We start from the raw sequence: 15,581 nt of genomic DNA on the forward strand, positions 1-15,581 counted from the left end.
ATTTATATCTGAGCTGAACGAAATTGTATTAAGAGATTCTTTATGTTAATTTTATATAAGAAACTTTTTATGCAAAAATAGTTATCGTATCAAATTATATTCGAACAAACTTCTTATATATAATTGACATGAAGAATTCTTGTATGACTAGATATGAATGACTCAAGTGTGAATTTGAGAATTTTGTAGGAGAAAGATTTTTATGTAACAAGTGTATACAATATTGGAATAGGATCTCCTACCCATTTGCCTACCATGTTTTTTTTTATCTTGGCCATCAAAAAAAGAGTAGAGAAAAAGAAAGGAGAAGAAGTGAGAGGGTTGATGGCCAAGATTAAAAACATGATAGACAAATGGGTAGGTAAATAGGTAGAGGATTCTGGTCCATACAATATTATGTTTATCTCCATGATTAGAGAATTAGACACATAAAATATATACAACCGTAATAGATAAATTTTTTCTATTTTGTAATATCGAGAACCCTTTTCAAAGAAATGAACCTGGATGGACTCTCAACCACTTACAAATCCAGCATCATGCAAACGCAAGCACAAACGCCATGCTTCCGTTTTATCAAGGACAAAAAAAAAGTTCATGGGTATTTTCGTCATTTCACAATCCCACTCAGCATCCTATTAAAGTGAGACCACTCTCAGCATGAACGGCATTAGTTCTATCAGCTACCCGTCTATTCAGCCTTTCCCTTCTGACACTCTCTCTTGCTCTCAGTCTCCAAATACTCCGATTCCCATTCCCTCATCCAATGGCAACCAAATCCAAGATTCTCGTCATCGGAGGCACAGGGTATATCGGTAAATTCATAGTGGAGGCCAGCGCCAAGGCCGGCCACCCAACCTTCGCTCTGGTCCGAGAGCCCACCCTCTCCAACCCAGCCAAGTCCAAGATCGTCGAAAGCTTCAAGGCTTTGGGCGTCAATTTCATCATTGTCAGTAAAATTTCCAAGCTTTCTTTTTATATTTTTGTTCTCTTAATTTTGTTGGGAATTTGGGTTTTATTTAATTTTGTGTGTTTTTCCCAATTCGCAGGGTGACCTGTACGACCACGAGAGCCTGGTGAAGGCGATAAAGCAAGTCGATGTGGTGATTTCGACAGTGGGTCACGGTCAGTTGGCGGATCAAGGCAAGATCATCGCCGCCATTAAAGAAGCAGGCAACGTCAAGGTAAAGCTTGTTGCTTTCTGGTTTTCTTGCTCTGTTTTCTGTGTTTCGATTGTCAATGTGTGAATGGCTTTAATGGGTTTCAGAGGTTTTTCCCTTCGGAGTTTGGGAATGATGTTGATCGAGTTCATGCTGTTGAGCCAGCAAAGACGGCATTTGCTATAAAGGCCAACATTCGCAGAGCTATTGAGGCCGAGGGCATTCCCTACACCTATGTGTCCTCCAACTTCTTTGCTGGCTACTTCTTGCCCACTCTGAACCAGCCCGGAGCCACTGCTCCTCCCAGGGACAAAGTCGTCATTTTAGGGGATGGAAACCCTGAAGGTACTAACTTCAAAACCCACTTTGGCTTTTTCCACACAAGGATTATTTATGTGTGGATGGGGTTTCATTTCTTTGAGTTACTGCACAAAACCCACATGGAGTTGTTTTGACTAAATGTTGAAAATGAATATGGATGTGAATAGTGATGGGGTTTTGTTTTGCTTTGATTTTTACAGCAATTTTTAACAAGGAAGATGACATTGGGACCTACACCATTAGGGCTGTGGATGACCCAAGAACCTTGAACAAGATCCTCTACATCAGGCCCCCTGCCAACACCATTTCATTCAATGACCTTGTGTCTCTTTGGGAGAAGAAGATTGGCAAAACCCTTGAGAGGGTCTATGTTTCAGAGGAGCAACTGCTCAAGAACATTCAAGGTTAGTCACAAATAATGTCATTCTCAAACTGTACTAAAATTTAGCAGTACTAGTTCTTGTTTGAGGTGCTGGAGAACATGAATTTTCTGAATTGGGTTGCCTCATTTCATTTCTCTGTGTTTTGTTGCAGAGGCTGCGGTTCCAATCAATGTGATACTATCAATCGGTCACTCAGTTTTCGTGAAGGGAGACCATACAAACTTTGAGGTCGAGCCCTCATTTGGAGTGGAAGCTACAGCTCTTTACCCTGATGTCAAATACACTACTGTGGACGAGTACCTCAACCAGTTTGTCTGAGATTTGGACGCCTCCCCATCTTGTTGGGTGTTCTTTGGGCAACTGGCACTGTCTTTGCAAATAATTAGGTGGTTGGTGATGTCTCAGGACTCAGGTTGTGTGCAAAAAAGAGCACATGGGGGGAATACCCTTTGTGTCATCTTTGTTGAACTCTGTACCTTTGGAAAAATATGATGCAAATGAAGATCTGTAGATTTGAGTTTAATTTCCTTTGCCATTTTCCTTTACTTTTTCTTCGTTGGTGGTTTTTTTTTTTGGTAAGTAAACAAGTATATTAAGTTATTAACCAAAGGTTGCAAAAGCCCAATACAAACAAAAAGACTAGAGGAAAAGAACTCTAAATTGACACTCAAAAAATAAATGGTTTTCGAGATTCCGTCTCAAACCCACAGAGATCACATAAAGGAGAGGCATGGGGAAGGAAAGCAGAGAGACGATCCCAAGTAGAAAGCTTGTTTCTAATTGTCAACCATAGCATAAAGCTAGCACGAGGGGTGTGAGATTTATGCCAAACCAAATCAGACCAAAAGACTTTAGGATGAGAGCCCCGAATTTTATTTCAGGTAGAGGCTGAAGAAAACTTGCCATTAGAACTTGGTGACCAACGGATAGAGTCCCTACGCAAAACATTAGGATGAATTGCCAGAGAATTACTTTGGATAGCCAACAAATCAGGGTGAGAAGAAAAAGGCCAACACCACCCAGCCACATCAATAATACAGTTAACTAAGGCAGAAACAAAATTTGAGGTTGGTTTCAAGCTTGATTAATATTATTATTAATTATTTTGCCTTGTGTCAAATGATTTAGTAGTAATCATACTGTGTCCTGTTCATATTGATTAATATATTTTTTGACCTTATGATCCCTTACCTACACTCTAAAAGGATTTAGCCAATTAGCCAGTTGAATATCACCAAAGTTTGTTGCTGCTATAGGAAAGCTACTGTTATAGCTCAACTCTTCGTAGGGGTGGTCTTATGATGTGGTTAGAGAATGGTCTTAGTTGGCTTTTGAATGTGTTGTTAAATGAACTTTCTGCATCCGAGATTACATTATAATAATATAGTTCTATCTTTGACCCCAAAAAAAAAAAAAAGGATTTGACAGGTTCTTTTGTGTTGCTCTTTAAAATTTTTGTTTATTACTGGTTCGCATCAAGTCGTAACCAACTCTAACTAGCCAGTTTCATATGGAGTTCAAATCATGTTTATAAAGTGCAAGCCAGACCGAGTACATACATCGAACACTAAATCCTATATCCTGAATCAATTGCCCACAAAATTCTTTACTAAATGGGTCTGAATCATGATAGCTACAACAAAACTCACAATTTTTTGTTCCACTTATAGCAATGAAGAAACAAAAAAGGTAAAAAAAAACATTTAAGGAAATTAGCGAGCACCTCTATTTAAACCAAGGTAGCTCAGGCATGCATGCCCTTCTTTCTTCCTTTGTAACCATTTTTTCCCGTTGCTGAAGCCTTTCCAGATCCTTTGCCTCTCTGAGTCTTTCCAGATCCTTTACCTCTCTCAGCCTTTCCAGATCCTTTCTTTGAACTGCCTTTTCCTGGCTTTTTACCCATTCCGCGGGTCCTTGCATCCTTTTTCATCCGAGGATCAACACGGACCTTACCCTTGCCAACCCTGACTTGAACTCCTTTCTTTGCAACCACATACTCCTTTTGCGGCCTTTTGGGGATGGCCTTCTTATACAGTTGTTCAATCTGCTTACTTTTTGAACGATCAGAGATGTCTGCCTGGTCGGATATTGTGTTTGCCTTCTTGCGAATCTTCTCAAGCTTCCTCATGGCGACACGCTTTTTCCGAGCCTTAGCCTCAGCCACCTTCTTCGCAGGCCGGGCATCAATTTCTTTAAATTGGGCTTTCATTGCAGCAATCTCTTCTTTGGTCACAGGTTTAATTGGTCGACGGTGCTTCTTTTCCTCATCCAAAAACCATGAGGGCAAGCCGTCGTCATCAAACATGTACTTATTATAGGCATCATCAAGCATGTGTTGCCTTGTTTTTTTCCTCAGCATTTTCTTTCCACATGCCAGTATCTCGGCTTTTTTATCTATATCCATATCCTCCGATTCATCTGATGATGAGTCATCACTTGAATCTGTAGCCGGAGCAGGAACTATCTCAAAATCGTCATCTGCCTTTGAAGCTTGGGGTTGGTGATTGGACCCTGCAGCATGATTTTTGGTCTTTTTCTTAGCATTTTGAATTGCAGTCTTTTCCTTGGCCTTTTCTAGAATGGTAAGTTTCTCCTCCTGGCTTTCAACCCGCATTTCATCTTCACTATCGGACTTCTCCAAATCCCCCTGCTCTACAGCTTCAGCAAAGATATCCTGACTAAACCAGTTATTTGTAATTTCCTCTTGAGTTGGCCCTTCCCCATCATCAAGTGCATCCAAGAGAGGATTCTTTTCCCGATCACCTTGCTCTTTGTCCGAATCATTATCAGACTGAATTACATCATTGCCATCAACATCCTGCACAGCCAAAAAGAACTCAATATACGATAGTAGAATACTCCCAAACACACCCCCAGTGTGAGGCCATATCTCTATGAACAATTAATTGTTTTTTTATCTATAGCTCCATACCTCCAAAAGTTGAGCCTCTTCAGCATTTAATTGTTTTATGCGCTTCCGCTGCTTTGTACTTCCCTCTTTTTTGGCCACAAATTGTTCATAAGCCTGATCAAGTAGGTCTTCCATTTGTTCATCATATCTAACATCATAAATACAAGAATTAATTACATACACAGAATACAACACAAGTTTTTGTATCTTTCATGCAAATACAAGGGTATAAGATGAATAACCTTTTGCGTTCCTCATCAGAGTCTATATCACTGGATGATGCTTCATGGGTTTTCTCATGTCTTTCCTCATCACTATCTCCCAGGTCACCATTCTCACCATCACATTCAGTGGAATCAACTGCTACCAGATCTTTCTTACCCTGAAGGACGACCAAACATCCACCATATTGAGAAATATGCAGTAATATCTATGTATAAGTTTGTAAAGTCATAACTTATGATCATTCATAAAAAATAGATCATAAAAACCAAAAGGAAGATAGTAATCATTGGAAAAGGTGGGGGGATTGCTGCAAGTGTGTCCGGAGGAAAGGAGAAAATCCAACAACTAAAATAGTAGTTTGCTTCAAACTCCTAATTTAAGATTGCTTTGACAGCCTATAACACCAATAATATTGGGAATTTCCAAATTCCAGAGAGAGTGCATTCACACCAGTCTTAGATCATGCTCTTAGTTTCCGAATAAATACATTTATACCAATCAAGGTCCCAATAGCTCAGGAAAAGAAGAAAAGAAATTTGTTAGATAGAACCCTCCATAATTGAAGGTGCCAAGCTATCTTAGTTGTTATTGTACCAAGGACGTATTGAATTCCACCTTCCCCAGGAATTAAGACCCCATGACTGAATAGCGAGGGATTCCTCTAGTAGTGTAGCCCATAGGCCAATGGGTCTCCAAGGGACCAAAAAAAGGGATCCTCAATGGGTAGAAACATCATTGGATGAACCAGAAATCCAGCTCCCCAAACTAAATCAACATGTCAAGGAAGGGTATTGTGAAATGAAAGCATACCTTGATGGAAGAGAGAGAAAACAAGTCATTGTCAGTATAACCATCTAGCATTGCATCTATTTGCATCCCTGTTGCCTTCCGTGCCTTGTCCTGGAAAATTGAGATAAATGAGCAACTCAGAAAGAGAATTGTATATTGATGGGCTAGAATCAATCTTCTCTAATTTTAAATTCAAATTGAAAGATTTTTTTCTTGTCCTGGAAGATCATATCTTTAAATCAGTTCTATAGGAAAGAAGTTGTTCAAATAAAATGAGGTGATGGGCAATAGGCATGGTGAAGAAGTTGTTCGACAAAAAAAGAGACCAAACATGAAGCTGTTGACAGCCTGCAAGAGGTTATAAAACTTTCACGCTTCATGTTTGATCGACAATTTAAACTATCTTTATAGTGTACCATCAAGCTTGACCTAAGTACCAATCCAACTGAAATTTTTAGATATCCTTTAAGGTCAAGTTTGGCAAGGCTCTGCAAGCCTATTTTGGTACCAAATCCAACTAATAATCATACAAGGCGCCAACCACTCATGGGAGGGAGGTGGTGATTCCAGGGCCATGGTGGTACTAATTAATGGAGCTAAAACTAATTCCAAGGTATAAATAAATTTACAAGATCAGGCTTCATTTAATCAACTATCAACTTTTCAAGCATAACTCCAAACATCTCCCAGAACACTAACCTTGTACCAGTTTCATGACTCCATAATAACAGTGTGTAGTTGTGAATCAATACAGGAAAAAAAAATAAAATAATAAGTAGCACTTACTTGAGCCCGTCTTTTTTCTACAACCTTCTTTGCCCGTTTCTTCTTGCGCTCCATAGCATACGTTAGCTCCTCCATTTCATTGAGTATTCTGTCATCATCATCCTCCTTATTCTCATTTTCAACTTCTGTGGCAGTAGAAGCAATAGCCTTCTGCGAAGGAGATAGGGCCTTTCTTATCTGCACCCGCCACCTAATTGACAAAACAAACACAATAACATGGTATGCATTTAAAACAAGAAAGCTAGACTGCACCGTACTATATGTCTAACAATGCATTGCAATTTAACCATTACCACCCCCCTTCTTCTTCTCACTGCAATCTCAATTTTCCATTAGTAAAAATTACTTCTGCACCGTTTTCCATTATTCTCGCAACAATCCAAAAGATGATATACAACAGACACTTGAACCTACCATATTCCATCCAGCTGAAACTCATCAACTACAGGGAAGGGTAAGACCTTAGGTCAAGCGAGCCACAATGTAAACAACAGCAGGCAATTATTGGCTGACATGGCCTAAACATGTGCCAAGTTGAACAATAGTAGTAGGGCCCAATCTGGTTAGAGATACTCAGACAAACCCCAAACACAAGTTTTAATAATCATGGATGACATACATCCTACCCTGCTCCCAGGAGCGGGACAAGAGAGGTCTCACAGCTGGCTTGATAAAAGTATCTATTTAAATTGCTTCATACAGCATGTCCAACCAAAACTTGAACCATGTTTTGAAATCATAGTTCCTGAAAAATTACAGTGATCCCGTGGTATGCCACCTAATTAATTGGTCCACTGCCATCCATGGCTTGTAAAGAAAAGGTTGCCTTTGGTTATATGAAACATTAGAAATTTATAATAAAGAATTAAAGAGATACCTCCCCCTCATTAATTTTAATAACAACAATCGCAACAAAGATGCTATTACAGCACAGAGACATGCACTCTACAGATTTTAAATGGAAGAAAAAGAAAGTATCTAATTTTCAGGTGTGGAAATGCAATCTTAAAAAGATCTTAAGAGAAAATAAGGAAAACAGCATTTCTTACTTCAAAAGATGCTTGAAATCTTGCTTCCCCAAAACACGCAGATCATCACACAGAGTTTTAACCTGTTGAACCATAATGGTTAAAGCAGTTGGAACACAAACTGTTCAAAGTATAAATGAAGAGAATGCAGCAAACTCCCCAAAAACTAGAAATGGTTACCTCTTCTGTTGTTAAAGCATTATCCTTGATGGGCACAGATTTCACATCATCAAAAGTTATGGAAGTAACAGAACCAAGTACATCAAGAGGACTCTCAGACCAAATGAAGTCAGCAGCCGAAGACACTTTTCTCAAAGTTGTGTCTCCATCTTCATACCTGTATGTAGAACCCAATCAGGCAACAATCATAACATAAATTCACTTTTATTGAAATATTTGCACACACAAGGTCAATCATGGTGAAAAGAACTAAATCATTGACCCATCCATGTTACGCTGCAATTAAAGAGCAACTACATTGGAATTTTACATAACACAGACAATTGCAACAGCTTTATGCTCTATACAATCTAACAGAAAACCACATCCAACACCCTGTTTGGTAATTAGAATGCTGAAGCTCACAAAATTGTGTTCAGGTGGATGTGTAAAGATACTAAAAAAATTTGAAATTAGAAAGAAGGTTTACCCATCACGGTGTCTTTTTTGCTTTGTTCCTCTTAGTACATCTACCACCTATGTCAAGGAATTACAAGGAGAAATAATTATATTACAACAATTACAAGAAAAATTCAAGAAATTAATCCGCATATGGAAGAAGCCATTATTCTGTTTCCTCTAATATGAGTTACCTTCCTTTGTGGTTCTACAGATTTAAATAGATGTTTCACATCAAGTAGACGTGGATCAATTTTTGCAGGAGCCTTGTACTTAAAACCCAAAAGATATGTCTCAGCAGAGGTACTACGACTAGCTGCTGGTTTATCCTGTACAACCTTCTCAAATAACTGCAGAATACATACCAGGATCAGATACACACATCACTCTAGAGAATTACAAATAAATGTCTTGATAAAGAACTAGAAAATTACCCCCTTAAGCATATAGTAGACAGCATTATAGTCTTGTGACCTGAAAATCTGAGACAAGACAAAAGATAAGCAGTCAGCATTCTGAAAGCACAAACACACAAACACATACATTCCAATGAGATGGTACAGATCCACAACAAAATACTTATGTCAAAGGGCTTCCACAATTCAATCCTTGAAAAATTAAACAGTTTGGGTTCCAAATACAAATTGAAAACAGGTATTACATGCATAACCGAAGTATAATTAACTGCAACCATGGTCCCATCTGGGATATGAATAAAATGATAGTAGAAATTAAATTATGCAAAATATGAGAAAACTAAAGATAAGAAAATAAACTGAAAAAACAGAAGTTAAACATGTATGCCAGATTGCATTGAGGACCCATGAACCAATATACAAAATTCCACATGCTTATCAGTTTAAGAAGAAATACTATAATGAATCAACCGATAGAACACAAGCACTTACTGTCTCAACAGGAAAGTAAGTAAAAAATGCTAACCCAGATTTTCGATTTTCATTTTTAAGTAACCAAGCAAAGCATCCAATCCATTTCAGACAAAAATTCAGTTCCCAATAATAAAATTCAACAATCATAAGGGTTTAAAAAATTAAAAAAGGACTCATACTTTGGTAATAAATGTGCCTTTGGGAGCCAAGAGCTGGGTAGCCAACTTCACCGAATCAACAACCAACGCGTTCTGCGACATAGCCTCCGAACTCCACGCGCCGCCGACATTGGGCGATCCATCATGAAGCACCAAATCGAACGCCGAGACCCCATTCTCCTTCATCAGCCTCTTGAGCTTGGCCGTGCACTCGGGCTTGGTGATGTCCTGCTGGAGAGAGAAGGCACCGCGGACCGGGGCGATGGGGACGAGGTCGACGCCAACGACGAGGCTGCCAACGGGGACGCGCTGGACGGCGACCTGCATCCAACCGCCGGGGGCGGCGCAGAGGTCGAGTACGGCGTGGGAGGAGTGGAGGAAGCCGTGCTTGGTGTCGAGCTGGGCCAGCTTCCATGAAGCTCGGGAGCGGTAACCGTGCTCCTTGGCGAGGCGGTAGTACTTGTCAAGGCGGTGCTTCCCCTTCACCTTCCCCATTGCTCGTGAGGTTTGTTCACGACCTGTGTTTTCCCAATTAGGGTTTTGCTAGGGTTTTTATACAACGACCAAAAACCGAACCCCTCTTTAAACCCAAGTTTTTTTTTTTTTTTTTCTCCAGTTTAAAACAGAGTGTCTGTATTATAATTTATTAACCACTATTTTTTTCCTTCTTTTTTCTTTCACTTGTTACACCAATTTTTTTTTATTACTTTTGTAACTACAATTTTTTTGATTACTTTTTTTTATAAAATTACTTAAAAATGAAAAATTAAGCAGTTAATGATTATAGGTTCTAAAGGTGATACGGAATTATGGATGGAGGGGCCAGCTTGACTCTCTTCTATTCTTGAGTGTCAAGTGTTTGTGGCTTCTTCTTAGTTCTTTCTCAACTGTTTATCAGAAAGAAATCCACCCAATTTGTTTTTTATGACATTACTTTATTATGCCTTAGAGAATCAGATTCATAGCGAATTTGAAATTGAGGATTTTGAAAATATTATTAAGAAAAAAGGCTCTGTAGACAAATTTTGAAGTTGTAATATAATCACCAAAAAAAAATTTCTATACTTATTATTTAATCACAATTTAAGTGCTGACCAGAAAAATCACAATTTAAAGTGAGCTTCAACCATAATTTCCTAGTCCAACAACCATCATTCATGGTATTTCTTTCATTTACTAGATGGACAGTCACTGGTGGGAGTGTTAGGGTTGTGTTTGGATTAAAAGTGGGAGCTCATAATTCCAGTAGTAAAGCACAATGTAGGCCTCTCCTTCCCTTGAATAAAAAAAAACAATTGTATTAAAAATATAAATATATCATAATCCACCAAATAATCAAGAGGACCATGCCAGAACATTCATTGTTCATGCGCATGCCTTAACTAGAGACATGCTATATGCTACATTCACCAACAATCTGGGGTACCTGCATAATACTTTAAACTGGAAAGAGGAAGGGAAGATGCAATGTCATGTTGCTCAAGTAAGCATTGAGGGGTAACTCCACGCACCAAGGAAGTCAAACTTGTACCGCAGGAAATTTTCCATATAAAAGGATGTAACAGAATCAGGAGAGTGAAATATTACTGCATCATGCAGATACATTGGGAGTAATATCAAAAATTTAACTGAATATTAATGTGTATAAACAACAAAAGATAGTCACACATGATCAAACTGTATGTTTTGTGAAGGCATAAGGAAATCCATAGCTGCATGTCCTACCAAGAAAAATTCTACTATCACGAATTTTCACAATGCCTAAATTTCCCTTCTACTACTCCCCCGTCAGTTACTGTTCTATATGTTCTAATTATGTAACAGCCAGGCTTCAATCATTCCGGCCACTGCTACTTGCAGAAGATTTCTTGCCACCATATTTCTGTCAAAAATAAGGGAACCAGATTGTTATTTTTCGAACACCAGATATCTCATGACAGGACAAGTGGGATCCTGCGGTCAGTGCCACAGTAAACAAAAGGAAAAACAGAGAGTGCTTCTAGAAGTGGTGATATATGCAAAAATAATGAGAACTATTTGAAGATCACCTGCTTCCCAATGTTGAATGGAACATATTTGTATTTCATCATGTGTGCAATTTGGCGCCTCATTGTTAGGACGAACAGAACAATCCAGTAGCAAAGTAGTATGGGCCAAAAGACAGGAACATCAAATGCAGAGAAGAAGGTCATGACAAATGCTATGCAGAAAGCCTTTGTGAAAGAATACCTGTAACCATGAATTATTTACATGAATGAATAATAAAATAACAGGGAGCAGAGAGAAAGAGAGAGATTGAAGCCAAGGTAATTGAGCAAAGGATTTTTCTTAAATGTATGTGAAAGTCAATTGGCAGGTTCACATGTTTCCAGTGACGAGAAATACAGGAATCTATTGCAAATGCGCTTCTCCAAGAGGGCAGCAGCAACATAAGTTAGCTCCAAGCATGCAACCAAAATCAACATGATGGTATGATACACTTAAATATTGTTGTTCCTCGGTAAAACACTAATCTGTATTGTACTCGCTAGTTATAGGCTTGGCTGTCTAACAAGACTATATGGCTGCAGGTGTCGCATGAAATCCTTCAATTGCCAAGCCCAGTAATAAGTACAAATATGACAAGACATAACTAAAGAAGGAAAGAAACATCTCAACTTGATAATACATATAGTGGGGCCTTATAGCAATTTTAGGTAGTTCGCAAATTAGTTCACTTATGTATTGAAGTAGGCATTAGAATCTTCTAGTAACCAGATTACTTGCTGCTGACTCTTGACAATTTAGGCATGCTTATTTCCACCTCTATGAGACTCCATAGTGAAGTTTTATCTTTACAGAAGAAAACACCCATTACAAATATAGCTCATTTCAGAAAGCACAAACTTCAGGTAACATATATAGGGAAGTGCTATTTGTGCTCCCACCAAGGGATATACGTGGTAAATATTTGAACCTACATCTACTCCAAGCACTCCTAGCATTAAACCACCTGAAAAGAAGACTAAGCATATAATTTCACAACCATAACTTCTATGTCCTAAAAAAAATGACTATTTGCCTCCTTCCATAGAATCCACAGAACTGCATATGGGATACTCATCCATCCAAACCAACACTGCAATTTTATCGAAAGAGAACACTTGCCAACACCAAGGCAAGGGTAACAGAACAAGGTACCACCAACTGAATCCCACAAAATAAAAAAGCACTGCTCCCACACTTAACAGGCAAAAGAACAGTAGAGAAAAGTATGATCCACGGTTTCTTGTACATCACAATATACAACAGTTCCTATGCTCACTGAGTGATCCACCATTAAACACTTGTTTAGACCATTGTCCATACCAATAAATGATACTTTTGTAGGCTCCCTTCCGCCCATATTGCAGCTTTTGGAAATCCACTTCTTCCCCCTACCAGCAGCTCAAAGTAAACTTTGACAGAAAATCAACCTTGGACCCCTCCCAGCCACTCATATCTATCGCCTCTCCCCACCTTCACAGCATAAAGAATATTAAAGAAACAATTAATGTCCTCTCAATCCCAATCATGGAAGTTCCTAACAAAATTAACATTCCATAACAATTCTGCTCCCTGCGAGGACAAATAGTCACTTACACGTGCATTCTTGTTCCTTTCCAAAGCAAAGAGAGAAGGGAACAAAACATTCGAAGCATCCACGCCACATCGCACATCAGACCAGAACTTCACCCCAGTTCCTAAACCAACCTTGAACCTCCCAAAAATAATCCAACCACTCATTATAACCTTCCAAAGTCCTGAGCCATGACTTCCTCTAACCTCAATGCCTTTCCACCCACACCTTCTATACAGTCACACTTCCACTGCACCACTACCCTCCAAACACTCTCTTTCTCCACCATAAACTTCCATGACCATTTTTTTTATAAAGCTTGATTCTCTAATACCAACCTCCTAATGCCAAGACCACCAAGCTCCTTAGCAAGGCAAACTTTCTTCCACTCCACCATAGGGAATTTAAACTCTTCACCACCCTGACTGAGACTTCTCTAGACTCCTAGTCACTGACACTGGATTCTTAAACTTCACGCATCTTAGGTCATATACATCATCAAGGAGAGAGGGAGGGGGGAGAGAGGGAGAGAGGGGAGAGAGAGAGAGAGAGAGAGAGAGAAGGCAATCAACATTTCGAAGAAGTCAGATAAAGATGGCAGAACTGAATGGTAAAAGGAAAAAAGGAACATTATATCTCAAACTTTGAACAGCACAGTCCTGAATGAAGCAGAAGAACCAGTTAAGCAATACATCTTGAGCCTTTCATAAAGTAATGAAAATGAGATTCCTACTTCTAAGAACCATTTGAACATTTGTGAGACATTCAAAAAAGCTTTTACAATTTCATCAAATTCAATGCCTTCATATTGTGGTTATTCCAAATCATAAGGAAAATACTTGCCATACTTAAGCATCATTAAGTTCTTAGTTAATAAAAAGCTGATATACTCCCATTTTCTCAATATACCCATACTTCACCAGATTATATTGTTAGGCTTTTCATTATTTTCCTTTTTCTGTCACTTCTTAACACCCACTTTCTCTAAATAACCCATCTACGAAACATTCAGCATGAAACAACAAAAACACAAGATCCAAAGGGGGAGCCAATAAATGTTCCACAACCCCAACACTATTAATAATTGCCATTTTATCATAAAGGAGTGCCAAGAAGCTAACCAATCATCTTAGAATGCAAATAATTTAAAATATCAATTCACAAAATACCATAAAAAAGGAAACATTTAGTTACCAGAACTTAAACTCAGGAAGCCGGCGAATGAATGGCTTGAATTCATCTGAACCCTTTGTAGGAAGCAAAGGCCCATCTGAACCCTCCATCTCCGGATCAGTCAATGGTGACAAAAACCCAATCAGAAGATTCAGTATATAGATCCCGAGACCATATGAAATGATGTAAAACCCCTGAACATAGTAAACCCGCAATGCATAGACAAAAAATAGAACAAGAGTTCCGACCCATCTAAAGACTGAATGAGGAGTAGTCTTATCCAGATAATACTGATAGAGCCTCGATGCATCATATATCCATTTGTTGACAGGTGATGCCGCCGCAGAGGCACTTTCGCCCCCAACGCCCTCCATTCAGTTCAATTTCAAGCTTCACAATCTGTTAATACAATGGTAAGATCTAATCAAACTACACACTCACCATCACGAGAAGCGGCAAACATATGCATAAGCATATGACCAAATTCATACATATATATAATATAAATCCTAATGTAGCTTTTGAACTGCTGAAGGAATGTAGGGTAAGAAACCTTAGAGGTTTTCACTGATTTTTGGACCCAAGATGATGGAACACCAATTAGCTAAGCAAACTACAAAATATTTCAGTACATCTGACCAAAACAGAAACAAAAATTACAACCGCCCAAAACCCAACTCATTCTTCTCTCTTCCTTAACCTACTTTTTTCTCAGCAATCAAGCTGAGTAAGGACTAGGGTTCTTTACAAACAGAAAATGTCCTTAAAGAATCAACAAAGAAGTTTCAAAACCCAGATCCAGAATCACCCCAGGACTTAATTACCAGACTCCCCAGATTCACAGAGCACAAATTGGTGCAAAAACATTTCTGGGGTTTCCCAGAATGAGTGATTCCACGCAAGATAAGAGACAATATAAAAGAACAAAACTAGAGCAATCACATACAGAGACCCAGATCCAAACCCACAATAAATAATCGAAAACTAGTAAGGAACGGGGCTTAGGGAGCTGACCTTCGGTGACTGCAAAGCTTGGAGAGCGACGAAAATTGATTGGGAAGGGTGTTGGAGGAGGCCAAAAGCGTGCAGATCTGTGTGGGTTTTGAGGGGTGTTTATTTTTTTGTTTTTTTGCTTTTTTCTTGGTATTTTATTTCTATACGGATTACGGACTGTGACGCGCGTGAATAGTTGTTGAATAAGAAGTCGCCGAGCGAGTAGAACACGGATGCGGGGATAATGCCTTATGCTACCCATAAGCATGTGAAGACAATTTCGTAATTTTTGCTATATTTTAGTTTTTGTCTTTTTTTTTTTACAATTTTTGCTTTATAATGTAAATTATGTGATGGGTCCTTTTTTCTAATCTGGTGATTCCCCGCCCCATGCCTGCCCGTTTCCCCCATATTATTTTTCTGTGTTAAAATTTTTTATTTTTAGTTTTAATTTTTATTTTTATTTTTCTCCTAAGTTTGATATTTCTAATTTATGATTTTAATATGTTATATTAAAATATTGTGTATTTTAGTATTTTTATATGTTG

The 15,581-nt window shown here is 38.6% G+C and overlaps 3 protein-coding genes across 3 annotated transcripts; 1 reads left to right on the forward strand and 2 right to left on the reverse strand.

Annotated features, from left to right (window-relative positions):
- Window positions 1-676: 676 nt before the first annotated feature.
- Window positions 677-2,387, forward strand: LOC147276977 (phenylcoumaran benzylic ether reductase Pyrc5). The gene is made up of 5 exons (XM_086253819.1): window positions 677-949; window positions 1,050-1,184; window positions 1,268-1,505; window positions 1,682-1,885; window positions 2,016-2,387. The coding sequence occupies exons 1-5, from the start codon at window positions 767-769 to the stop codon at window positions 2,180-2,182; spliced, it is 927 nt and encodes a 308-aa protein (XP_086109945.1). The 5' UTR covers window positions 677-766; the 3' UTR covers window positions 2,183-2,387.
- An 898-nt stretch (window positions 2,388-3,285) lies between these two features.
- LOC147276978 (FtsJ-like methyltransferase family protein) lies at window positions 3,286-9,816 on the reverse strand. The gene is made up of 11 exons (XM_086253817.1): window positions 9,291-9,816; window positions 8,656-8,703; window positions 8,416-8,571; window positions 8,253-8,299; window positions 7,784-7,940; window positions 7,625-7,686; window positions 6,576-6,765; window positions 5,811-5,900; window positions 5,018-5,157; window positions 4,797-4,923; window positions 3,286-4,682 (listed from the first exon to the last, which is right to left on the reverse strand). Exons 1-11 carry the CDS (start codon window positions 9,762-9,764, stop codon window positions 3,609-3,611), a joined length of 2,565 nt encoding a protein of 854 aa, XP_086109943.1. The 5' UTR covers window positions 9,765-9,816; the 3' UTR covers window positions 3,286-3,608.
- Window positions 9,817-10,784: 968 nt separating this feature from the next.
- On the reverse strand, window positions 10,785-15,197 carry RER1B (endoplasmatic reticulum retrieval protein 1B). The gene is made up of 4 exons (XM_086253818.1): window positions 15,055-15,197; window positions 14,062-14,439; window positions 11,318-11,498; window positions 10,785-11,151 (listed from the first exon to the last, which is right to left on the reverse strand). The coding sequence occupies exons 2-4, from the start codon at window positions 14,412-14,414 to the stop codon at window positions 11,101-11,103; spliced, it is 585 nt and encodes a 194-aa protein (XP_086109944.1). The 5' UTR covers window positions 14,415-14,439; window positions 15,055-15,197; the 3' UTR covers window positions 10,785-11,100.
- Window positions 15,198-15,581: the final 384 nt, after the last annotated feature.

Source organism: Dryas octopetala, chromosome 8 (genome assembly GCF_963921425.1).
Source record: "Dryas octopetala chromosome 8, drDryOcto1.1, whole genome shotgun sequence".
Classification (NCBI taxonomy): Eukaryota; Viridiplantae; Streptophyta; class Magnoliopsida; order Rosales; family Rosaceae; genus Dryas; species Dryas octopetala.

Coding starts and splice junctions, on each gene's coding strand:
- RER1B (XM_086253818.1), bottom strand. CDS start 14,414: ATGGAGGGCGTTGGGGGCGAAAGTGCCTCTGCGGCGGCATCACCTGTC. Junction 11,499..14,061: donor CTTCCTGAGTTTAAGTTCTG/GTAACTAAATGT, acceptor TCATGGTTACAG/GTATTCTTTCACAAAGGCTT. Junction 11,152..11,317: donor CATTCAACATTGGGAAGCAG/GTGATCTTCAAA, acceptor TATTTTTGACAG/AAATATGGTGGCAAGAAATC.
- LOC147276977 (XM_086253819.1), top strand. CDS start 767: ATGGCAACCAAATCCAAGATTCTCGTCATCGGAGGCACAGGGTATATC. Junction 950..1,049: donor TGGGCGTCAATTTCATCATT/GTCAGTAAAATT, acceptor CCCAATTCGCAG/GGTGACCTGTACGACCACGA. Junction 1,506..1,681: donor AGGGGATGGAAACCCTGAAG/GTACTAACTTCA, acceptor TGATTTTTACAG/CAATTTTTAACAAGGAAGAT.
- LOC147276978 (XM_086253817.1), bottom strand. CDS start 9,764: ATGGGGAAGGTGAAGGGGAAGCACCGCCTTGACAAGTACTACCGCCTC. Junction 7,941..8,252: donor CAAAAAAGACACCGTGATGG/GTAAACCTTCTT, acceptor TTCTACATACAG/GTATGAAGATGGAGACACAA. Junction 4,924..5,017: donor TCTGATGAGGAACGCAAAAG/GTTATTCATCTT, acceptor TTATGATGTTAG/ATATGATGAACAAATGGAAG.